Here is a 26,800-nt window from a genome sequence, read left to right on the forward strand (position 1 = left end):
GTGGGAATGGCTCATCATTAGTGAGGTTTCTAACGTGACATGTTGCTGCCGTGTTGTCCTTCAGTCACTGAAGTTGTCCCAGTGACTGAGCGTCCAGGGTGCTCACAGTCCTGAGAAGAAGGTGCTCGTTGGCCTGGGTATGGCCCAGAGCACAAGGCCCGTGAACTCAGACTTGGACAGCCTATCTGTGTAGGTTTATAGATGCATCGTTCAGGCGCTGATGCCGCTTTGAGGCACTTACTCCCTCTGTGAACTCCAAAGCCTGGTCTTCAAACAGCTCTTGCCCCTGTTATGGTAACGAAGATTTAAGAGATCTTTCAAACTGCCATCTTATTCTTGATAGGAGGAAGATTCAGGGATGGAAAGGAAGGATCCTTGGTGAACTGCTCATGTTGCACATCGTGCATAAACCATGGTCCAATGGTGAATTATTTCAAAAAACCAGACAGACACAGGGTAAATAGAAAACGGAGCAGGACGGGCCTAGAATGCTGGCTAGGTGATTGGAGTGAAGGGAGTGGGGACCCAGGAGGCAACCTGCCCAGTGGATTTTAGGTGAGTTACAGATATTGCTGAAGCACCTGCTGGACGCTGTGTGGAAGAGCTTAATTGAGGGGATGGAATCTGGGAAGAGGTGTTTATCTTTGAACTAGGCTGGTGTGCACACTTTCTGCTGAGACTCATGGCTTGGAGCTTTGAACGGTTTGGCATGTTTCAGCCTGTCACTGTGTTTGTGGCTGGGGTCTTTCTGGAGACTACTGTTACCCTAAATCAGTTCTATCACCAACCCCTAAGTGAAGCAGCTTTTACCAGAAGCTCTCGCGTGTTCGTGTGGGACGGCTGAACCCCTGGGTGGGAAGGATGCGGCAGCTTTATGTATTGGCCTGTCCTAAATTTCTGCTCCTTGGATCTTTGTTGACAGTGGATGCTGAGAGAAGAGAATGATGTGTTGTATTTTAAAAATCATCAAAACTGGAAGCATAGAGTTTATAAGTTGAAGGCCCAGGAGTCAGATAGATTTAGGTTTATCTTTGCCACCTACTACTAGCTACAGTATTAGTTTTTCCATTGGTTCATTTGGGTATAATGTTACCTATTTTACAGGATTGTGTTGAATAAGTGTTGTGTATGTATGTGTAGTGTAGCCAGGTAGAGTATGGTATAACCCTTCTCCTAAACGGCAGAGGAAGTGTACTCCTTGTCTGAATCCGTGAAGGAGACCTGGTGCTCTTCAGTGTTCCAGTAGAGCCTGTCCTTGGAGGCATTTAGCCAGTTCAGTAGAGAACAGAAATTGGAGAAGGAATTTTGAAGCAGTAAGATTTACTCTCAACCTCTGTTAAACCAGTTATTCTTGATATTTTTACAACCTCTTTAATTGAAATTATATGACTTTTTATTTTAGCAAAAGAAATTAAGTTTCAGCATTGTGGCAACCTTGGCCTTGTGCAAAAGAAACTGCTGCATATGTGTTCTTTGCCTGTTAATGGCAAAAACCAGTAAGGAATTTCATAGAACTTAATTATTGCTTATCACATATTCTGCTGTTGTTTTTTGAGGAGGCTTTTCAGTAAGATTTACTAGAGAACAGTGGAGATATTTATTTTATCAGTTCTAAGAGGAAATAATTTTATTTTCAAAAGGTTTTGTGTTCTTTAGCCTATTCAGTACTCTGAGCAACTCTGGGAGGGTGCTATAGCCCTCATGTTTTCATGAGGAAAGACCAGAAGCTCAGAAAATCTCGGTAATTTTCGCCCTGGTCATTGGCAGAGCTGGGGCTATAATGTGGGTCTTCTGCCAGCACTTTTTCTTCCCCATCCTCAGCTCCTTGGACCCACAGGTCTAGGGACGTCAAGAGATTCAGCCTCAGTTATTTCTGAAAGATAATGTCAGTCAGAAATAAAGACAGAACTTCTCCAAATGTAGAAATTTCAGAGGAATAGTGTACTTCTAAATTTGCAAGCTCATTCAGTTTAAAAATGATTCCTATAATATGGCGCTCATTTATTACTTCAGACTCATTGCCTCAGTAATGACTTTTTAATAGGACTCTATTATTAGAGTGGTTGGACTGAAGTCTGATTGGACCGGAGTTAAGAGATGGCATCACTATAAATAGATTGAGATAAAATATTTTACATAATTTGATTGAACTTTTATGAGGTCTCATAAGTTGGAACCTAGGATCTTCTCTGAAAGGGTACTTACTTTGACCAATTTCCGAATAGCAAACCTCTCCCTGTGGGGTTTAAGTTGTAGTTAGAGTGGCTACTTTGGGGAATTTGGGGATTGAATGATTTCCCTTGGCACTTTCAATTGTGTCACCTGAGGCAGAGCTTCATTAACTGCCCCATCAATAATTTTCCTAACCCAAAAGCCTGAGGAAGTAAGATTAGTACTCTGATTAGGGAGTCATGTAAAGACCACAATGAAAACAGAACAACCCTGAAAGTTTTTAGTATATAATAGAAGTATTAGACATGGTTGTCTGTGAGCCGCTGGCATAGTTCTTAGGGAGGGCCTTATTGGCATATATAAGTGACTCTAATGCCCTCTTTAATAGCACCACGCACGAAGAGGTTGAAATGGACTTAAAGACGTTGCAGTTTCTTCGTGATTGCATAGCATTGGGCCAAATCTCCGACATTTAGAATTTGATTACGAGAAAAGCATATGGGAAAAAAAAGTTTCTAAAAATTTTAAGCAGTTGTGAATTATAGTGAATTAATGATTGATTGATAAGTTCTAATAAAAATAGAATCTTTTCCTGTCACCTTAGCTCTTATACCAGCTACTCTAACCTTTTCTCTCTCTCTCTCATCACCAGCCATGTTGGGATACTGTTAGAAAACTACATTATTCCAGCAATTTAACCAAAGTTTGGATTAGTATTTTTAGCAGTTATTCTGTGTTTAAAATTTCCCATCAACATAAAAGGTTAATATTTAGTTGAAGAAGCAGTAGAAGCGCATTGATCTGTGGATTAGGATGGTGCTAAGAGTTTTTCCAGTAATTAGAGTTGAAACTTTTAGGAAACGGTGTATCACATGGTAAAATTGAAATGGATGGGATGAGAGATGGATGACAGATGATCTATTTTGCTAGTGGTATCATGAGATGAGGTCTGATGCTGAATATGACTTCTAAACTAATGTACAAATAAACAAGGCAAAAAGCAAAAACCCCCTAAAACAAGAAGGTGTGCCAAAGATGGCAAGCACACTCCAGATCATGATTTTTTGCTAACAGTGAGTGGGGAGTGGGGTCTTAGATTACATTCCCGTTGGGAATCAGGGAGTTATTTGGTATAATTTTATACTAATAATTTATATAGGATCACATTATGCTGGTAGTAATCTTGGATAAGTAATAATGGATATATACAAATATATATGTATGTCTCTTAAATAATGATTGCTTTATTTTTCGTTTCTAAGTGAATTAAAATATACAGTGTAATAATTTTGGCAGATGATGGTTTGATTAGGAAATGTTATCTTTATTAGTTTATTAATGTTTGATTTTTTTTTCTCTCTTTCCTGGTTCCAGGGTGTGGATGAATGGAACATAGCTCGCCTAAATACGGTCTTGGATGTGGTTGAGGAAGAGTGCGGTATTTCTATTGAGGGTGTAAACACCCCTTATCTCTATTTTGGCATGTGGAAAACCACATTCGCTTGGCACACCGAGGATATGGACCTCTACAGCATTAATTATCTCCACTTTGGAGAGCCCAAGTCTTGGCAAGTTACATGTTTAATATTCATTTGCTTTGGAGTTTTGAAATTTGGGCAATAGGAACCTACTGAAGAGGATTTTTTTTCCTTTGTCTGATGGATTCAGATTTATATGAGCTGTAAGAAAGTTTTTGACTGTAATAATTGTCTTCTACTCTGCCCAGGGTTTTGCTCAAAACCATAAAGCTGGTGGTGACTCGTATATCTAGAGTTGCCTGCACACCATTCTGCGGGCCATGGGTAGATATTTTAGTCTCTAAGAATTTGTTAGGCATCTTTACTTCTCTGAGCATTTGTTGGAAGGTACACTGGAGGTACTTAGAAGTGAAGTTGACTTCCTGGATGTAGAGTACCGAGTAATGTTAATGATCTTCTGGTCCAGCCTCCTCGAAATAAATGACAAGTTCCATTTAGTACATGCTGGCTAACGGGAGAGGAGGGATGAATCAGGAGGCCTATTATTGCTCTTTGGATGATGGGCATGGGGAAAAGACTAAGTTAATGTTAATATGTGTCCTTAACTTGCAGTTTCCTGTGTTTGTGAGCCTCTTTCCTCATCTCTCTGAGCAGTGATTTTAAGATTTAATGCCCTATAAAATGCATCATATAGTACATTCACTACACATTTGTAATTATTAGTCTGTTGGTCACTATGGTATCCTTTGTGGTTAGCTAGTTTCATGTTTTGAACTTGTTTTCATGGGTTTTAGTCGTAGGAGAATTTAGGTATTGGTTCTGTTTTCTATAGTGCATGTACATGCAGGATGACACACAGGCAGATGCATATGAAGCATCAACATGACAACCCAGGAAATACCCTGCTTCTGATGGTTGTAAACACGATAGGATGCTCTTCATGTGCTTGTGCCAGCCTGCTGGCTTTCTTGTGTCCAGTTTAAAGATAACGGCCTCTTTCAGATTCTCCTGCTGCTCAGGTGTTGAGATACAATGTATAATTTCTATCCCCATCTTGCCACTGAGGTTTTATCATTTGGTGAAGTGTGAAGTTATAAGCTTTCTCCAAAAAATTCAAATATAGCAAAACTTCCTAATCATCAGAAATGACATTTAATTGGAAGGAAAATTTTAGATGTAAGGGCAGACTTCTTAGGACATACAAGAGAAACTCAGGCAGGGAATTATGTGAGCTAAACAAGTTAGTGAGAAGCTGTTAAACTTATTTTAGAGGTGTTTTACTTGCATGTTGCATTTGATAAATTCTTAGCATTCTGCTCTCTTAATGGAATAAATCAAGCTTAAGCATTTTTAATCGGTGTTCTAGGGCCTAGAGAGGCTCTGTGACAGAGTGGTGTGATGGGATTGTTCATTATACAAGTGTTTACTGAGGGCCAGTTGTGAGCATACACTTTAGTCCCTGTGGGTTTCTGTTTGTTATATTTCTTCAACACCACTATAAAGTCTGTTGGAATGTCATTCTTCAGTACTTTAGGGACATAGTTTTTAGAGACTTGGAGAAATATTTTAAACAACGCATAGGCTCCTGGGCAGTTTCTCAGCTGCATAGTTATCTCCATGCTCTTTCTGACACTCACTTTCAGTGTGGATAAAATTAAATGAAATGGAGGAGGCCAGCCCCATGCCCAAGTGGTTAGGTTCGCACACTCCACTTCGGCAGCCCAGGGTTTTGCAGGGTCAGATCCTGGGCGAGGACATGGCACCGCTCATCAGGCCACGCTGAGGTGGCATCCCACATACCACAACTAGAAGGACCCACAACTAAAAGTATACAACTATGTACCAGGGGGCTTTGGGGAGAAAACAGAAAAATAAAATCTTAAAAAAAAAAGAATTAAATGAAATGGATAAGTTCAGTATGTTGGTGAAATCTAGTTATAGGTAACTATATTTCCCTTAAGAAATCTGAAAAGCTAGTAGCAAAACTTTTCTGGAGATTTGTTAGATATTAATTACTGAGAATTCCTGGCACATTAGTTTGAGTTTTTAGTATTAGAGGAGTTTAGATGAAGTCTTTGCTTTCTTATTAAGAAAGATGAGAGGCTGGCCCAGTGGCATAGTGGTTAAGTTTGTGTGCTTCACTTCGGTGGCCCAGGGTTTGCGGGTATGGATCCCAGCTCATCAAGCCATGCTGTGGCAGCATCCCACATACAAAATACAGGAAGATTGGCACAGATGTTAGCTCAACGATGATCTTCCTCACCTAAAAAAAAAAAAACGGGAGAAAGAAAGATGATTTTTTTCCACCCTGTCTTCTAGATGGATTATGTCTTCCTAAAAATCACTTAGGGGAGAATATTCTGGTCAGGGGTAAGACTGATTCTAGAGCCTCGTGTCATTGGGAAAGAACATGACTGTTCATAAGTGAGAATAATTTTGCCAGTTTGCGAAGTATTTCTTCCTTCCTGCATGTATATTTTCCACATTTAATTACTCTATTAATTATTAAGCATATAGACTCTGTTAAATACATTAAAGGTAGATTTATAATATCTCTATTATCTTTAACCTTGACCATCGTTTATAGTGATAAAATAATAAAACACAGCGGTGAGTTATGACAGGTAATCTCCATTCCATTTTCTGAGATAACTACTGTGGGAACAGAGTGATGTAAATGACTCCAAGGATATTTCCTAGTAGACTTATGAAAGATTATATTAGCTCAGCATAAAAGATTTTGAGGTAAACTCTATTATCATTGGAGTTCATTTTAGTAATCACCATCATATATTTGAGGTGAGCTTTGAAGGGTGGTAGAAGTGATACAAATTCACGTAAATACTGGGAGGTGGCCAGTGTGTGTGGCAGAGCTTCGACTCCAGGGACCAGCAAGCGATCAGGGCTCGAGTCCCTCTTCTGCTACTCAGGTGTCTGGCTTTGGACAAATAACTGTGCTTCTGAGAGCCCCCATTTCCTGACCCACAGAAATGACAAGGTTAATCAGGATGATCTCCAATGTGCTGATTCTGTGATTTGTGATGAGAACCTTAGGAATATTTTTACTTTACAAAATGAGAGAGTGACTGGGTGACATCAGGTGGTGTGTGTGCATGCGTATGCAGGCACCGATTTCCTTTTCCTGTGTGCTCTCCTTGTTGAGCTCTCTCTGGGTCAGTTGCCTTTACTCTTTTCCAGGAGTGCCCTCTCCCGTGCTTGACCTCTCTGACCCTGACAGTGGTCTTCCTCCTCTCTTGTCTTATGGGCTGGCATTGAACTTCAACTTCTTCTTCTTCAGTTCTACACTCAGACACCAAGTTCTGGGTATGATTATTGCAAAGACTGCCTAGATTCCCTTCTTACTTCTGTCTCCACTTCTCTCCTCTGCACATGCATCCCTTAGATTTTGCCTGAAGACTTTCTGGACCATGTACTCCCCCTACCTTAGACATCTGTTTTTGCACCTTTCAAGTGGTTGTGGCCAGCCCCCACCCCACCCCTTTCCTGTGCCTGCCTTGAAGTTGGGGGTCTGTGTTTCTTTGCTTTCAGTCATCAGCAAATATAGAGCCTGGCCATAGGATTGATGCTCTGTTAATAATTCTTGTTTTGAGTCAGGAAAAGTATTAAATTGTTTTGGATCAATCTGTTTAAGGACAGACAAGGAAATATATAGAACATTTTGCAAAGATTCTTGTCTAAAATGTAACTATTAAGAACACCAAGTTTTCTGAGATTTCTGCGTAGCTGCAGATACGCACAGCTCCAGGTGGAAGCCCCAAGACATACTTTTCTGGGCCCTCTGTGTGGCACATGTTGCGAGTAAGTGTTCATGACCTCAGGTTCACACTCAAGAGACTTTAGAGGAGCTGATGGTTTATTTAAATGTTTCTGGCATAAAGGTTTAAGGGAAAAAGAATGCTTAAAGTAAGCAGATAGAAAACTGCTTTGGCAGTTGGTGGTAAAGTATCTGTTTTCTTGGAATGAATATTGACTTTGGAACCAGAAGACCTGTTTTAAAATCCCAATCAGTCACTTACCAGCTGAATGACTTAGGGCGAATCACTCTGTTCCTTTCATCGTGAGTGTCTTTAACTGCCAAATGGAGGTGTGATTTATTCTGTCTGCTTAGAGGATTGCCAGGAGGGTCCAGGGAGCTACTCTGTGTAAAAGAGCTTCATAAACTGCTATCCAAATATTCCTAATTACCATTATTTTAAGAACCTTGTGAAAGTAAATCATTTTTTGGTCATAGTAGTTACTTAAAGCCTAAACTTAGCATGATGTGTCTGTATATAACAGAGTGGGAGTTTCAAGGATAAATAAAATATAATTCTCCCTTCCAAGCATCATGTGTGAGAGTGCTTAATTGCTGGCGGATATAGAATTTAGATGGTGCCTTGAATCCTTCTTTCCGAGACCGTGTCCAAACGCAGTGGATGATAAGAGACTTTCAGATTTACTCTGTAGAGAGCGAGAGAGATGAGGGTTAAGAGGACATGTCTTAAGCTCTGAAAAGGTGTAAAATTAGGAAAGAAGTTTCTCCTGGATGTTTTTAGAAAAAATAAGGATAGGCTGTAGCATTTTGGACTTGGTTAAATTTTGTTCAGCAAACTGTGAGATTTTGTAAAAATGTTGTGTGGTAATAAGAAGAGTCGTATTATTCAGGACAGATATAAATTTAGTTCAGTGCTTTTTCGTACATCATTTGTTTATTGTTGTGTGGTATTTCAGAGCACAGGTTTTTGCACCAGAGTGTGTGTTTTGAGTTCTGGCATTAGTTTTTACTGAGTATGTGACCTTGGGCAGTTATTGTATAACCTCCTTGCCTCCATTTCCTCTTCTGAAACACTCAGATGGTTTTGAGGTAGTTGTGTGGATTAAATAAAATACTGTGTACAAAGGATATAGCACAGCTCCTGGCATATCCTCCGTGCTCAATAGGTTTTGACATCTCATTGAACAAATATATATTGCATGATTTATATGTAAGACCTAATAGATCTTAAATTAACAAGGATTCTTGGTTCTAAACGATAGGAACCCAATTTAAGCAAAAAGACTATTTGCCAGTGTATGTAGTTCTGATCAGCTGGAAGCATGGCTCAGTCCGGGAGATCAGATTCTCCTGTCCGGGTCTGTCTTCATCTCTCCTGCCCTCCATTCTCTCCTTCCCATGTCATGCCTACTCCTTTTTCCTCTTTTTCCTCTTCCTTTCTTCTTGGAGTAGAGGAGAAGCTGTTTACTTATAAATAGATATTTGATTTTTATTGAATTTTAGCATTCAAGTCTTACTTTTTAAAAGAACAAACAAGTTTTATGGTCTCAAATTGACCTAAACATGTTTAATATACGTCTTCTCCATCAGAATGTGAGATCCCAGAGTGGGGAACCCTGTTAGGCTTGTTTACTGGCACTTCTCCAGTGCCTGGCACAGTGTCTGGCGTGATCCTGCTACCCAGTAGGTACTCAATAAATATGTGTTAAAGGAACAGCCTTACCGAAGGAATTCGTTACTGAGGTTTTTTCCTTTAACACCTAATATGGAACCTTACTTTAGGGATTGGACAGCTTGATACTATTTAATGATATATTGAATTAGCAACCCACGGTACTAACCCCTACTTGGAAACTTAGCTATTTAGTAAGTTCAGACTCATTAATATATTCTAATTGCAGATGTTAAGACTAATTGGATAAATTATCCAAAAATTGGATAATGGTAAAAGCTATGTCCTTTTGATGGTTTGTATAGAAAAAATAGTCTTAGAATTAAGAGTGGTTTGTTTCTGGTTTTAATTACTCTTCCTAGAGAAATTTGCCCTCTAAATAAGAAAAATAGACTTGTATAAATACTTCTTTATTGAAGTCTTATCAAAATTAACTGCTTACATTATTCTGATTATTTTTAGGCATATCTATGTATAACTTTTAAGATAATGTTGTTAAGAAAGGTTTAAGAAATTGGAAATATACCCAAAAAGTATGGTATTAATTTTGTACTCAGCTGCTCGCTATATTTCTAGGAAGGATAACTGGTAGCAAAAACTTTTATTGCTCAAATGGATCGTAGTTTACTTAGACCTGAGCCTGACTTGGAGATAAACACAACCACACTGGCACACGTCCGGTGAGTCCCATAAACTCCTGCTCAGCAGAGTTCCCTCAGGGAAGCATCAGTGAGGTCTAGCGTTTGCACTTTTGAAAGTAAATCTCACTCTTTCCCCTGCAGTGAAGAGATATGATGCCTTTTCATTAACTGATTGGTAAGTGTGGGGTTCCTACGGGAACTCTAAACTTAGATTAATTGAGTACTCTTAATACCCCTGATAAGCAGAGCAGGCGTTTGTGAATTCCTTCAGGGTGCCTGTTATTTTCTTGTTGCTACTCTTTTAGGTAAGCGACCGCCACCACCTATAAGAACCACAGAAGCCCCTTCAAATGAAGAGAAATTGCTAAATCCAATCCATAACTCTTAGGGAAAAATCAGAAGGTTGATGCAAATTTATTTGCCCTGTAGCTCATGGAAAACAAGCCTTAGTGCTGTTAGCCTTGCGAATTACTGTGGCAGATGTGGTAGTTCACTAATTATGTTGCCTGGCTTATCTTTTTTCCCCATATCTTTTCCCCTCTTTTTCAGGCTGTTTAATCTTACAGTTTAGGTAGCACTTTGTAGAAAATATATATTATTTAATATTTGTTTTGCAAAAATTATTTGACTCACGCATATAGGGATTGCACTTCTACAGGTAGGCTTGCAAATAGGTTTATGAATGTTCCTTCTATGACCCCAAATGTGTTCATTCCTCGTGAGCTTACTTTTCAAGGAGAGGGGCTTGACTGGAGGCGTGAAGTGTGTTGTTTGTCTTTGGTGACTCCATTTCTTTAGTGACGTCATTTGTGTATGTCAAGAACTGTGCTGATCGCTTTACGAAATCATCGCGGGTAATGCAGGCGACAGATAGAAGTAGCTGTGTCCTTGCCCCATTTTTAAACGGAGGACTCTGAGACTGGCTTCCAGCCCTAAGTGCTTTATCTAGTGAATAGTGGGTTTTGCAGCTGGGATTTGAACTCTTACTTGTGTGACTCTTTTCATAGATTTAAAGAGAAAAGGACAGAGTAAAGATGAAGGAAGAGGCAAGAAGAAAGTGCCTATTTTCCTTTTTTTACACCATCAACTTTCTTTTAATGAGATTTTCTGCAGAACCAAAAGAGGAACATACCTCTTATATTTTGGACAGAACTATGGCATAAGAGAGAAGATTTCCAGAAGAGTAAACAGTGGCTGGATTCTAATATATTTTTTTTTTTTTAAAGATTTTATTTTTTCCTTCTTCTCCCCGAAGCCCCCTGGTACACAGTTGTATATTCTTCGTTGTGGGTCCTTATAGTTGTGGCATGTGGGACGCTGCCTCAGCGTGGTTTGATGAGCAGTGCCATGTCCACGCGCAGGATTCGGACCAAGGAAACACTGGGCTGCCTGCAGCAGAACACGCGAACTTAACCACTTGGCCACGGTGCCAGCCCTCCTAATCTTGTGATAATCAATAGAGGTTATGGGGAAGGGGCACCATTGGAGGTGAGAGTGGGAGAAACCACAGGCCCAGCTGTATTTGCTGGGCACTTCAGATCTGTTCTTTAGATATTCCGCTGGGAAATCTACTCCAAGTCTGAAATAAAACCCCACATTTTAGAAAGAATGAGTTTTACCTTGAGGATTTTGTCTCCCTCTAGAGAACAGGTGGCAATTCTTCAGTTAGACATCTATTTAGATTCTGTCCTCTTCAGTGAAGCTTTGGAAAAAGTTAGTGTGCCCCTGTCAAATGATGAGTGCTTTTGTCTGTCAAACCTATCAGATAAGAACAGCTGGGATGGGGACCAGGGAGGCAGAATTTGAGCCCAGCTTCTGAAGGCTATAACACGATGCTCCATGGTTTCCAGTATCACAGGCCAACTAATTTTTAGTTTGATTAATTTTCATGCATTTCCTTATGTTATTTGGAATCTATTTTAATCCATTTTAAAAATGATGTCTGTCTTGGATTTCTCTGGGTTGAGAATATTTCGTTGAGATTGTCTTGGCTTCTTGAGATGGAAACTCAATATGAACTAGTTTAGCCAAAAAGGAGAATTTAATTGGCTCATGTAGCTATGCATGGCCAGAACATCTGGAACCTTGGAAGTTGCCAGGTGTGTTGGATCCTGGGCCCCACTTCTCTTTGTGTGTTGCCCTCATTTTCCCCCTGGCTCATGTGTTCCTAGCTGTATCACCAGAAAGGAAAGCTGCCCTGTCTGGGAATGAACCATGGATTTTCCTGGCTTGGGTCCTATGCCAATCTCTTGGATGAGGCACTGAGGCCAAGAGTAGGAAGGTATTATGATTGTCCTGGCTTGGGTCACGGCCTTGCCTCTGTGGTGGTGTGGCAGAGGCATGAGGAGTGCCAGCACCCATTAGAGTTACATGTTTGTGTTTGGGCGAGAAAATTCCCCGTAAGAACGAGAGGGCTGTTACCTGAAATATGCTGCACAAGGGGAATAAAACCCGATGTCTCCCACGGATCTAGAAGGCCCAGAAAAGGCTCAAATAGATGTTCAAGTATTTGCTTAAAGTCTTAGGAAGCCTAATTGAATTACCCCACTGGCTCTTCATTCGTTTTCTGTAAGGTTTGAAAAAATGTCCTGTGGGGATATTTCCTTAAGATGCAATGTGTGTGTGTGTGTGTGTGTGTGTGTGTGTGTGTGTGTGTGTGTGTATTTTTAGGATATTTAAGTTATTAAAATGTATGCTTGTATAACTTGTTGTAAAAGCATTTCTAGCAATTGATGGGTAACTTTTACCCAAAGAATAGGCAGTTGGCGGAAAGAAATCTATACACTGTACTCGAAACTAAAGAATCTGTAATTTGTAAGTTTTTTCTGACTACTTGAACCAACATTGCTGTCTTTTCTTGTGATTTATATGTTATATATCTAATAGTCAGTTTTACCACTCTAGTATGTTCTGTTCTCTTAGAACTCTGCTTTAATTGATTTGGGTGTTTTGGTTTTTTCTCCTCCACGAGACTTGCATCCTCTTCAAGGCAGCACTCTGGCACCTTTGTGGGGCCAGGCATCACAACAGCCTCACGGGCCTGGTTAGTTGCTGAAGCAGAGTGTTTTTATCTGCTAACTCATTTATCATATATATATATAAATATATATATATATATATACAGCTTCATGCTTCTTTGAGTCTTTATTGGTCTTTTTATAATACTCTTTGGTTTCTTGTGGGTAAATATTACAAAATTAGCCTATAAAATTATATAGTCATGCATCCTGTGTATGTCTTGAGTAGAATTGGCCTGATGTATAGGAAATTTTAGAAGTAACAAAAAAAACTGTTTGTTAGAAATTTGTAGACACACTACTATATTTTGATTATCTGTGATAATAACAGATTTGATAGCTTGCCTAAGAGAAATCCATAGACGATACACTCCAAATTTAATGTAGTCAATTGCTATGAGTCCATTCCTTCTTCCCTTCTTCCAAATAACTACTTATTTGTGGGGGCTCCAGAAGTAGTTTCTTTATTTGAGGACTCATGCCTAAAGCTCCTGGATTGTTATTTTCTAACATATATTTCTGGGAACTTAGCATCCAGTTGCGTGATCTCTGAAATGATTTTCTTTGTTTTAAAATTTTTTTTCTTTATTTTTTCTGATGAAGATTTGCCCTGAGCTAACATCTGTTGCCAGTCTTCCTCTTTTTTTTTTTTTTTTTGGGTAAGGAAGATTGACCTGAGCTAAGATCCATTGCCAGTCTTCCTCTTTTTGCTTGAGGCCGATTGTTCCTGAGCCTACGTCTGTGCCAGTTTTCCTCTACTTTTGTATATGGGATGTCACTGCAGCGTGGCTTGATGAGTGGTGTGTAGGTCTATGCTGGGATCCAAACCTGTGAAACCGAGCTGCTGAAGCGGAGCGCGTGAACTTAATTTAACCACTATACCACCTGGCCGGCCCGAATGATTTTCTGATCAGAGGGAAAAAAGTGCATTTAATAATCTTCCTTGAAGTGTGGTAAAAAAAAAAAAAAAAAAAAAAGTGAACATTCTTTGGGAAGGCATTATACATCAAAAAGGACTTGAATTAGGTGGATTGCCTGCCTTGTCTTCAGCTATAAGTTACCTCTCTGCCTACCTAATGAAGAAGATTGACGTTATTTAGTGTTGGCAGGAATGTGACCATTCACTGTTTTTTAAAATTTAAGGCTATGTACCTTTTGTTTGTTTCGCGTGTTGCTGGAGTTACGTCTGGGTAGCTTGGTTGCTTTGTGTAATGTGTGCTTTTGAAGGCCTCTCAGTTCTCAAAGAGGGTTCCAGCTGTAAAGAAGCTGAGTAGGTAGTTTTCCATTGAAGATCAAACTTCAGTCACAGGAAATCTTGAAAATGTGTCAGTACTTTGTGGGAGTTAATTGTGGTGGAACTCTGTAAGCCAATTGTAGTGCAGCCCGTGAAGCCTCTGGATCTTATTTGTGGATGGTGTAATTATCGTTTGAACAAATGATCACTTGGAAAGGATACTGTCCTTAGCAGATTTCTATTATAAGGAAGATTGTTTTTTTTTTTTTGGGAGATTTGGCTTTGGAAGATTTTTGACAGGGACTTCTTAATGGGCATGCTTTTTGTTTATTACCTATTTTTCAAGTTACTATATTTAAGATTCTTCTTGAAATGGCATTTTTTTCTGTTTTATTAATACTTGATCCTATGTTTGGTGATTTTTGTTTTTGTTTGTTTCCTTCTAAATATTTGTTCAGTAAATATTTATTGAGCACTGTCAGGTACTGGGCTAGGCACTGGTGATACCATGGTGAACCAGACAGGATTGTCTTCACGAAGCTTACCGTCTAGATGTAGAGCTTTGAGCACCTCCGCACCTCCCTTATCTTCTAGCAGTAACAGAACCCTTGTTCTTAGCAAAATTTTAGTTGAATCCAAATCTTACGTAGAATCTGAATCTTATTCAGTATACTCGCGCATAAACCAGAAAAAATATTTTCTGTGATGCGTCCCTACTCTGGAAAACGCTGGACTAACACAGAAGTTTTCAAACTTTCCATAAATGCAAGTTTCTTCCGAAGATCAATATATGAATAAAGGCAGAGCTGACCTGGCTGAAGTGTGTGTGGTGGCACGCTGTCCCTCACCAGCTCCTTCCAGAAACCCTGAGGCCCCGGGGGCCATGGGAAACAGTTTGAAAATCACTTGTTCATCTATCTAGTACTCGAAAAACCACTTTACTACTGTTATCTGTTGAGTATTTTGGAGAGGCCAGTATTAAGAAGTGAAGATTTTGTTTATGTTGTCCATAGTTGATATTAACTAATAATTCATAATATCTTTTTTCTTTCAAGAGGAAAAAATCCCATTAATACTGTGTAGGACACCCTTAAAACTTAAAAAATATTCATTAGATTAGGTAATATGAAATATATTATTTTTCAAAAATCAAGTTTGTGTAGTTATTGTCTTACTAATTTTTATAATAATGATTTTAGGTAAAAAGTAACATTAATTTTTCTAATTATAAATAAAAATCTCAGGATATTAATTTACATGTGTATGGATACTGAAGTGTATTTGAATCCCGGATTACAAAGAACTTGCTTATATTTACAATGCTTGGTTATTCACTGAAACTCCCTTCTTGTTAGGACTTTTTCTCTCACTGCAGTTTCCTCACTTATCCCTGTCTGCAGATGTGGCTGCTAGAGTTTCTCTTTTTCATCTAAAAGTTCTGTCAGGACATGGGCCACAGATGGCATAAGGGTGGTGCTAAGCTCTGGCCGAATTCTTTTTCTCCGGGGCTTTTTACCTGGTATCTTGTAAGGCATCAGCTCAAACACCTCGTCCTCCAGGCCATAGTTAGAGACACCCACCTTGTATTTTCAGATCTGATGCTTAAGTGACACCTGCTTACAAACACGTTCACTGTAGTTGTTTGTTGTAGCTTGGGCTGCTCAGGAAAGTCGACTCTGAGGCTCAGATTTGTGTGCAGAGGTGTCTTGGGTAGTGTTCCAGAAACAGCACTTGTGGGAGGGAGGAATGCAGGACAGGGCAGAAGGGAAGTTAAACTGCAGTAGAGCCCTGGGCAGCTCTGGAGCTGGCAAGGCCTTTCAGAATTGCCTGAATGGAGGCAAGAGGGCCCCACACCTTTATACTCAGATGGGGACCATTCATTGCATATGGGCCACCATCCCCTCCCTCTCCAGGGGGCATGATCTTGGGGGAGGGAGCATGACGTTGGGTGACTATGATGTGGGGTGAGGAGCCTCCCTCTGGTGAAGGCAGTGAGGGTGCATCTGGAAGTAGGGGCTGGGCACTTACCTAAGCATCCCCTCCAGTCACACTTTCAGTTTCTCACAGTCATCTGTTTTAAGAACTGAAGATGAAGTAACAATCTTCTGTTTTCCACAGTTAACTAATGAGACTTCATAATTTAAAATATTAATGCTTAAACTTTAATAAATGTGCAAATATTAAAACTCGTTAACGTCATCAGTAATGTGAAAATGTAACATAATCACACATATAAAATCTACGGTTGGGGCTGGCCTGGTGGCGCAGCAGTTAAGTTCTTACGTTCTGCTTCGGCAGCCCAGGGTTGGCTGGTTTGGATCCTAGGTGTGGAGCTATGCACCACTTGTGAAGCCATGCTGTGGCAGGCATCCCACATATAAAGTAGAGGAAGATGGGCACAGATGTTTGCTCAGGACCGGTCTTCCTCAGCAAAAAAAAAAAAAAAAAAAAAAAGGATTGGCAGCAGATGTTAGCTCAGGGCTAATCTTCCTCAAAAAACCCCCCAACAAACTACAGTTGTTCAGCCTTCTTTTTGACACAATTAGGAATATACCTTGATTAGAAAGTATATTGTAAATTAACTACTTCAGAAATACTGAGTTTTGTGAAGTATAATATAGGTACTTCACTTTTTGATTCATGAAGATTTTTGTAACAAGAACCAAAGACAAACTTGAGTAGTGGTGTAATGGCTTTGTTCTTTATATCTGCATTTTATTTAAACTGCCATTGTCTTTTGCTTGGTACATACCGTAAGTTTAGTTTGAAAAGCTAGTGATTCTTTTTTTTTTTCAGTTGTGCGTTTTAATAGTGGGTAAAGGTAAGAAAGACAGCTATGAGAAGTCTTCTGTATGAATATTGAAAATTTGGTCTGTTAGCAGGCAGAAAACTTTTCCTTCCAAAAGTTGGATCACCCTCCAGTGATAGCAGTGGTCATTGTAAAGGGTGGGTTTGTCCTTGGGGAGGAATGGGCTTGTTAGCCCCTGTCACTTCCTTCCGGTTGGCGTCTTCGTGGTGATTGATTAGGAAGCAGAGGTGCAGGTGGGGCTGGAGAGCGGCTCCTGGCCTGTGGAGTCAGATAGGTGCAGCGTTGGGTGCCAGCTCTGTTATCCTTCTTGCTCAAGCAAGCTAATCCCCACAAGCCTTGGTTTCCTCATGGGTGAACGGCGGCCTTAGTAGTAGAACTTGCATTACAGGATCTTGGCACAAGGTCTGGCGTGTTACAAATGCTCTGTAAGTGGTAGCTGTCATGAGCTATAATCATATTTATTGGTCAGCTGTTCTTTTCACTGAGCTTTCAACTGTTTAGTAACTGTAGAGAGCAGGTCAGGCGCGCAAGCTTATGCCAGTAAAAGAGGGGAGGGTCAGTTTAGAGTTGCTGTCTGTCAGAAAACTGTCCTAGGGGATTTGAGCTTGACTTTTCAGAGGAAGTGACTGTGAGCAAAACAGCAAGAAGCAGAAGAAGAAATATAAGCAAAGGAGGAAAGGGCTGCTTCACACACAGACCTGGCTAGAGGAAGGGAGTAAACGGAGCCCTGGTTTGGGGCTGACCTGCCTGAGCAGGTATGGACCTGGAAGGCTCTCCCCTCTAAGACCTGGGCTTGGTAAGACTGCTCAGATGTCCCAGGGTGGGTGGAAGCTGGACCAGGGGGAGGCGCCAGCAGGACCTGTTAGTGACAGAGGGACCCATGCAGCCACATGCGACAGCACAGTGACAGAGGTATAGGCAGCGGGGAAGCTGAGAACATTCTTTTCTGAGCCCATTGTATCAGCCCCAGAGTTCCCAAAAGAAATTAGGGAGACTTTGAGGGAGTGAGTTGAGAAATAGGAGTTGCCCTTTGAGAAGTGCTGGTAAACACTTCTAATGGACTAATGGACTGAGCATATCTTGCCAAGAGAAAGGCAGTTCATAGAGAAAACCTGAATCAGAGAAATGGATCTAATATGTTCTGAAAAATACAGCTTTACCTACTGACAATTTGAAATGTCAGTCTGATATTATTCAGTTAAAGATAGTATTAAAGATATTATAACCACCAGGACATCATCATTTTAGGTCAATTCTTTGAGTAAACAACCCAAAGATGTGCTTAGAGGGATTATTCTGTTTCCCTTGGCCTTCAAATTAGATCTTTTTTTTATCTCATAAAAGACTCTGATTTTAGATAAAACATCACCCTGTAAATATCTAAATTAGCATGTTCATAGTTCATTAGTGATTCATAGTTTCTTAATGTTAGCAGAACTGGTGGCAGTATTTATTATATCTGAAACCAAAACACTGTCCTAAAGGTTAAGTGAACAATTAATAATTTAAACAAACCAGTATGTACTTGAGGGTATACAATGGAAGGCATCTTCTTTGGTGGTTTTTAAAGGATACAAATAAGTGTGAGACGCGTTTATATCCTCCACGAGTTAGGAACTAGCTGCATAACTGAGCAGTGGTGGCACATGATGGAGTGCCTGGTGTGAACCAGGCACTGATATACAGGGTGGGTTAAAAAGGATAATTCATGTGAAAATTTCTGGGTTGTGGTAGGCATTCTCTCCCTCACAGAACTCTGTGCCTATCCAGGCAAAAGTGATTTATGCACACCAAACAGCAGCTAGCTGTGGAAAGTGGTAGATGATAAATGCTATATGAAAAATAGAACAGAAAGGCTCTGGGAGGAGGAAAAGCGGTGAGGAGAGGTTGCTGAGCTTTATATGGTCAAAGCTTTAAAGAGGAGGCGGAAGCTGGGAAGGGCTTGGGAGGTTGGGATTTGAAGTGGAACGGAGAGGGCTGTTTGAGGTGAGGAGTCAGGTCAAAGCCCATGTGAATGAGAGAGTAATTCATAGTCCAGCCTGTTGAGAGTGGACCATGGATATTTAAGGCCGGGGCTCACTTGTGGGAAGCTTGACAGCCAGGCAGGAAGGAACAAAGGTTTTCATGCTACGATAGTGAAATGAGGACTATTGCTGGCAGGGAGGTGCAGGCAGAGTTCAGTTGTGATGGTTATCTAGCTGCGGGGCAGATCAGGGTTGAAACCGAGGTGATGTGAGGTTTTGAGGCTGTAGAGTGGGTGGAACCTGTGACTGGCAGTGGGAGCAGAGAGGGTCAGAAATAAAGAAGAGGTGACTCTAATAGTTCCCGTTTGGAAGGCTAGGGGAAAGTAGAGCTGTGAACTGAAATAGGAATGCTAGGAGAGAGAACCAGCTGAAAGGGGGAAATAGGATCTTGTATATCTTGAGACTTTTGAAGTGATGGGATACTTTCACAGAAACGTCTAGGAGGTGGTCAGGGTCATGCAACTAGGACTTCTCTGACTGAGGTCACTAATTGTCTGTAACAAACCACTCTACATACCGGCCCTCCAGCTCGCCTCTACTTAGTCACCAGTTCTTCCTGCTAGATAGACTTGAAGCAGGAAAGGAAAGCGAGGCGATCTGATTGGGCTACCTGGACCGGAGAGGGCAAGGCTTGAGGCAGGGTGACTAGTAATGTGTGTGACAGAGAGTGGTGGCCCGGACTAAGGTGGTGGCAAGGGGGATAGAGAAACGTAGGCAGATTCACGAGACCTCTCTTGAACAAGTAAAAGGTAGAACACATAAAACTTAGGGATTGTTCAGTAAGGGGAGCGCGGCCACAGACAGCTCCCACACTTCTGGGTGGTGGGTTGGGTGGGGCACTCTGGAGGAGAAGCAGGTCTGTCGGGAAGATGACGGAGGACAGATTGGACAATTATGTCCTAGGGCTGCCAGTTGGGTTTGTTTCATAGCTGGGTGGTTTTAGAGGTTTGGAGCTCAAGAGATGTGTGGAGTGGAGAATACGGTTCAGCAGCGTATGGAGGATCTTGAAGCCTAAGTAAAGATGGTTCCCTCAGGGAAAAATGTGGCAGCACTGAAACATGGAGCCCTGGGGACCGGCAGGCAGCCAGAAGGTAGATTTGGCAAGAGCAGAAGGTAGGAAACCTTCTGGAAGTGAGTTGGGTCATGAAACCTAAGAGAAATGAGTGTTTCACAGAACTAGTTGAAAATTCCAGACAGGACAAAGTAGATAAAGGTTAAAAGATGTGGCAACCTTTGTCCAAACAGTTATGTTGAGAATGATGGAAACAGGATCCAGGTTGTGCCGGACTCCAGGGTGAGTGGGAGTAAAAGATGTGGCAAGCTCTGGGAGCAGTGTGTGGAAAGGGAAGAAGAGAAAGCGGCTGGATCTAGCAGGATGAGGACTCAGAAAAGGTTTTCTTTTCTTTTTTTTTTTTTTTTAAAGCAGAAGAGATAATCATGACTAAAAATACTGATGGGAAAGGGTCAGATGAGTGGGCAGACAGGCAGTATTTTTATGCTGTTGTTTAAAAAGAATAGTTGAGAACTGCTTAATGTTTTCCATGAAGTTGTAGTGTGTCAAGCAGAAATTAACGAAACCTTTGATGTTAGCAGAGCAGCAGGACCTCAAACTGCTTAAAAGCATACTAGTGATTCAGGTTTTTTTAAAGGGCCTTTTCCCCTATGATTTGCCCTCTTTGAGGGCATTCTGTTTCAGCTGTAGTCTGAGAGTGGCTTATACTGATTTTTTAAATTGTTTAGATGAAAAATATTAACATTCTTATGAAGTTGGAACCTTTTACTGGTTGACTTGTATTGATTACTCGTTTTTTTCCTTTTTATAAAGGAATTAGATGATTTTTTTGTGTGCTGGCTGCTACATTCATAGGAGCTAAATTTTTAGGGCAGTTATATTGGGAAATTATTTTTCCCCTGTCATTTAAGTGGAAATCAAGCACCCTAGCCCTGCCCATCTCCCTTGAGCACACTTTGTCCTTCACAGCCCATGGACGTTCTGTGTATTATAGCCCTGGGTAAGATCCAGGGGGAATGAAGAGAAGGCAAGGCAAAATGGGGAGACCATGCTAAAAATGTATGGTCCTGGGAGATAAAGCTTAAGTCCTGGGAGAGAGGAAGTTTTGATTGAAATTGACATTTGAACAGATCAGGAAGTTGAGGCTGGCAGCAGTCGATCCTGAGTATGCCAGGCTGACCCTATAGTCAGGAAATGAGGTATTGGCTTATATCAATACTTACCCCTTCTTCCCATTTCCCACTTTTGTGATTTTTTCCTTCTTCCTGTATCCTTCCTCTCCTCCACATCTTTCATCCTGGAGGAGCAAGGAACTTGAGTCATCATTTGAGTGTAACAAAAGTCAGCAAGCCCTTCCTGAGCATATGCTCAGCCGATGTTTTGTTCCTAGGGAGCTTGAGAGGAGATCAGAGGCAGAAAGGTAAAAAAATTAAATTCTGAGTGCCACGGTGGAGGCCTGTATTCTGTGTAGTTGATATAGTAGAAGAGGGAGTGGAGAGCTCTCCCTGGGGGTGACTCAGGCGGAGCTTGGAAAAAAGAGCGGGTGTTTTTGTTGACTGCACAGGGCTGGTAAGAGCATATGAAGCCAGAAAGAGGGAATGGAAAAGAGTGCAGGTGTGAAATCACAAGGGCACTAGAAGGAGCTTCAAGTGGTTTGGTAAAGCCAGAGAGCAGGATTTGACTGGGGCAGTGGCCAGTAGATAAAACTGAAGACGTGTAAGATTGTAGCAGGTCTGTGTGCTCTGCACAGGAGTTGGCTTCTATCTTTCAGCTCACAGCCGGCCACTGAAGGCCCAGGGCTTTGTCACGAGCAGCTGCGCAGTAGTTTGCGCAGAGATGACTTTAGCACACCATGGAGAGTAGTTTGGAAGGATACAACAGAAGGTGGGGAGCCTGTCATGGTCAGTTACACCTTAGTGATCTGAAGGGCAAGCTGCATCAAGGGGACACACTCAGTGCCTTGTAGTTATGTGTCCAATTTAAAGAATTTATGTTACATGTATAATGTCTGGAGAAAGTCTTTCTGCTGATTAGCCCCCAGAGAGGTTTCACTAGAACCCTTTAAGAAGAGAGCTTTACTAAGCGTTGGCTATGTCATTTTGTCATAGAGTTGTTGTGAGGACTAATTGAAAGACTATGTCAAAGATATTCTTTATTCTTTTATTTTCATTTATGTATATATTTATGTTTATGTATACTTTATGTTTTCTGTGAACAGATGGTTGAACTTCAGATTAATGAGCTTTAATTTTGATGCCAATTTTTCAGAAAAGTGAGTCTGGATACATAATTCCATCCACATCCAACCCGTTGCATTCAAGCATATGCTTCTTAGATGTGTGCATGCCTGTGCGTGTGTGTATGTATGTTATGGGGGAGGTGACCCTCTTATCTGGGGCATAGATATATGTGCTTTTCCATTTCTGAGTATATTTGGTGATATGAACTAGGCATTAAAAACTGGTAAGAAATAGCCAGTGTATAAATATACATTGGGTGATTGTCATTTAGTTATGCTAAAATTTTATCTTCCCTATTCAGTTGGAATAATTTCATTAACGATGCCTTAAGGAACAGGATATATGGATGAATTTTCTTTGAGAGAATTGCCTAGTTACATTGGATCCAATTAAATTTTGCATATGTTGTTAGTGGCATTAAATGCAACCAAGTGTGGTGTTAGGTAAAATTAGAAAAGTTATTTTAGTAAAAAGTAACTTGTACTTACTATATTGAGCTCATAAACATAGCAAATAAGTCTTAAGAATAACATATAATTTTTACTTAAAACATGATCATTTACTCTTATTTTTAATATCCTTAAATTTACTCATTAAAATTGCCTATAAAATTTAGTATTTGTGTGGTCTATTGTGAGATTATTTTTTAAAATTTGTTAGTAAGTTCATAGCAAATAAGTTGAAGTATTTCACTTTTGAAAACAGCAGGAACTAGAAATGAGTATTTCTGTTCTTCAAGGATGAAATTATTTTTTCTGTAATCAAGATTTTAAAAGTCACATAATCATGAACTTTTTTTATGGCTGGTAATTTTTAATTTAAAATCTATTTGAAAATTACAATGCTCTTAGACAGGTTTGGCGGAAATATAAATGTTGTTATAGTAAGTTTGTATTCTATCCTTCTTCTCAATAAACACATTTAAAAAGGTTAAAAAACACCCCCCAAAACCCCAGCTTCTCTTAAGAACAAAAAGCATACAAGCAAAAATATTCCTGGATTGCTGGGGTGCTGGGTGATGGGAGAGAGGTTCTAGTCTCCCTGCTGTGGCTAGTTGCCCCCTTGTCCAAGCAGTTTACTGGCCCTGGGCCTTTGTTCCATAATCTGTAAAACATGATTGGGACGGTGAGCTGGGGTATTGATACAGGTAATTTATAAGTTTAGTTTTCTTCTGTCCAGCGTCCAAGGCATCCGATACTATGATTGGTTTTCTAATCTCTAGTCAGTTCATCTAAGTGGAGTATGGCTTTAAGTTATTTTTATATGACATTATTTAGTAATAGATGTCCTTAGGATACTAGCTGGACTATCATAAACCTAAAATTTTTATTTATTTTTGAAATTTTAGGTATGCTATACCCCCGGAGCATGGAAAACGACTTGAAAGACTAGCTCAAGGTAAACTTGCTTTCTGTGTTTCTCATCTAGATAAGTTCTTTGTTTTTGAAGTATTTTTATAATGTAGATGGTTACTGTGTTAATATTTTTCTTTTCAAGTGGTTGGCTTTTAAATTTTTGTCTAATTGAACAATTTAAAGTTTTTTTTGACGTTAATGTGTGAATATTTTTCACTGTTGCATAATCTTCATGATTATTTTAGTTAGCTGCTTGGTATTTTAGCAAGTGATTGTGCTTAACCTATTTTGGTTATTTCCAGATTTTTTGCTCTTTTATATAATGCATTTAACATCATTGTGCCAATAATATTTTTCCTTGTTTTAAGTTGCATACTTGAGATAAATTCCAAAGACTACTGATGCTGCAGCTCTGGGTGCTGATGTTTTATGAGTACTTTTCATGTGGTTGTATCGTTTTACTAAAGGGTTGTGTTAACTCTCCTTCTGACTCCCGGGTCTTGTTTTGTCCCCTGGGCCTGGGAGTGCCCTTATGGAAGTATGAAGGTGAATGCTCCCAGGTAACTGGATAAGCATGAGATTGTATGCTTTCTTAGACTGGCAAAATTAAACATACTTTACTGGGATTTTTAATTTTAATTTTTTATGACTTCGTCCATATTCTTAAGGGCCAGATTGAAGAATTTTTCTGGAAGCTTTGTTGATGGTTTCACACTGTACTCAGTTCTGTCTGCAGAGAGTGCCTTCCTCTTTTCTTCTCTGCCTTAAAGATGTGCCAGGCAGCCTTGCCCTCATTTACTTCACAGCGGAGGAGACTCAGATTCACCCCCTGCCAATCTCATCTTCTGTTTTGCTAGCTACCCTTACCAAGGAAGAAGTAGGCTTGTAGTGGCTTATTTCCAGAGGAAAGTGGAGTTCCATTTGAGTGACAACTGAAGATAAGGCATTTTGCCTTTATCCAGGAGTGAATCCTCAGCCAGCATTGCCCTTTTGGTCAGTTGCTGATCTAAGTTTCATTGGTATGTTAAGTTCGCCTTCTGGTAGGAAGGGAATTTTGTCCCTGCATTATGTATACTTCCATTTAATAATGAAATGGGGACACTGAGTAACCCCATTCTTTGACTTGACAGTTCTGAACAGAAATTGTTAATGACATGTAAAAGTTGCTTTCCCCCAAATTATAGAAGAGTATTAGAAGGAACAGTTATAGGATCACATTTGTAAGAAGCATTATTATAATTATGGCAGGCTGATAACCATAAAGCCTTAGTGTTTTTATAATGTAATACATTATAGTAATATTAGCAATGTAATTGTAATCTTGAACTTTGTTAGGGACTATTTTCATGAATATTAAGGTGGATGAATCCTGGTTCTGGATAATAGATTAGAGCACAGCTTAGAAAATGATTATCATAATCCTTAAATACACAGGCAGTGGACTTTGTGCTAAATCTGTATGCTGAACTAGCCTCTTCTCTATAATAATTATTCCACCGTCTTTTATTCTATTTTCTCCCCACCGGAGAACTTTTAAAATGGAGCTGCACGCTAAGATTTCTGCTATAAGCTGTCTGTAAACACTTTGACGTAAACAGGCTGAAAATGACATCGCAGGAAGATGGGTGCCATTTGTTTAATTAGTAAGAGGTTAATAATCTTGAAGGATGAAGGAGAACTTTAAACTCAATTGCATGTTTGTTCAAAACTGTTTTGCAGCATTATTTTGAGAGATTTCACAAGGAAAAGACCCTATAAGACAGTGGAGGATTCCCATCCGTTGACCAGGTGCCAGCCAAATTAATTGAATTCTGCTAATAATTAAAATGATAAAATAATGCAGTAAATGTGATGGAGCATCGTAGGATGTCTAGGTCAAGGAGGCACTTGATACATAAAATGAAAAGCAGCCTCGGATATTTTCCATTATCTTGTCTGCACATCATAATTATCATACTTGCCTTTTATGCATGAATGCTTTCATCTTTGGTTTCTATTGAAATCTTGATTGACTATGGCACCTACAAATATTTTATCTGAAAGACGTTAGGCCTGCATCTAATAAAGTCAGGAGTTTGATTTTGCCCTTCAGCTGCTTTCTCATTTATACAGATTTTTTTTCAATATTATGTAGACATAAATGTAATAAAAAATCTCAAGTGAATTGTTGCAGGTTTTATACTTGTTATGTTTGCCTATAATGCCATTGCATTCTTTCTAATTTTTGGTTTGATACAATTGAATGGGAAGTATAAAGGAGAATAGAAGTATAATGTTAAGTCATGAATAACAGTTTTGAACATTTTCGGTTTTTAGAATGTCTAAATCTCATCTATTTTAGAAATAAGACAATATCTTTGCTGTTCTATTAAGTTAAGCAAAATATGGATAAAAGTAAACTGCGAATGGCAAAAAAATTTCTGTGGACTGTCTTCTATGGGTCTCTTATTGTGAATGAAAAGCTAGTATTTAAAAATAATTGGAGATAATTTACTCTGGTCAAAATTTTGGTTTTGTGAGTTAGGACTTCGTGCAGCTGATTTTAGAAGTGTGAATGTTCAGCAAGAATCTTGTTTCAAATGACAGTATGATAGAAGTGAATAAATTGCTTCTTTTAGATCCTTATATTTACTTGTAACAAGTGTTTTACTTTTGACTTATTAAAAAAGCAACATTCAGCAAAAAGGAACAGAAGAATCATTATTATGAAGGATTGATTTAGTTCATGTTTTTTTAAATGGTTATTTTTCGTGTGGGTGTGTTTGTGGTTTTTCTTTTTCTTTAAATGACTAGTAATGTTGAGTTGAAGCCTGGGGAGCAGAGAGTCTCAGCCTGATTTGCAGGGATTCCTGCCCCAGGAGGCGAACAAGGGTCTGTGGGTGGGATGCAGGCAGTCTGTGGACTCTGAAATTATATTTGAAGTTGGGCATGTATGTGGATTTCTGGGAAGCCATCATCAAATCCCTTAAGAAGGTTTGGTCCAAAAGAGATTATGAACCGTTGCTGTCAAGAGACTAGAAGAGTAGCAATAAATAACAAGTCATTTTCATTTTATGAACAGATTCTAAATTGACCTGTCTCATACCTCTGTCTTAGAAGGTAGGAAAATGTACTTTTATCAGCTCTCAAAATGATAAATACGTTATTCCCTTAAGCATTCATTTAGCTGATGGTCTGAAAATATCATATTAAAATTCCTGGTTTTGAAAGGCTAATAAATAAAATACCCCTGATTATAAATAATCAATTTTAAGGGGCCCCCTAAGCCATAAAAAAGGGAGAAGTGCAGTGATGATGTTTTCTGTCTTCATGCCTAACTCATGCCTTAGGCATGGCAATCAATGTGTGGTGTGTCAGGGTATGTTTATTTT

The 26,800-nt window shown here is 39.7% G+C and overlaps 1 protein-coding gene across 3 annotated transcripts in view; it reads left to right on the top strand.

Moving 5' to 3' along the window:
* The window catches only part of KDM4C (lysine demethylase 4C), a 390,883-nt gene that overhangs the window by 86,549 nt on the left and 277,534 nt on the right, over positions 1-26,800 (top strand). For 2 of the 3 annotated variants that reach the window (XM_005605001.4, XM_070248476.1), the window contains exons 5-6: positions 3,547-3,740; positions 23,423-23,472. In XM_005605001.4, the coding sequence (XP_005605058.2) occupies positions 3,547-3,740; positions 23,423-23,472 (244 nt within the window). The remainder of the gene's footprint in view (positions 1-3,546; positions 3,741-23,422; positions 23,473-26,800) is intronic. The other variant, XM_070248477.1, reaches the window with a different exon arrangement.

This window comes from Equus caballus, chromosome 23 (genome assembly GCF_041296265.1).
Source record: "Equus caballus isolate H_3958 breed thoroughbred chromosome 23, TB-T2T, whole genome shotgun sequence".
NCBI lineage: Eukaryota > Metazoa > Chordata > Mammalia > Perissodactyla > Equidae > Equus > Equus caballus.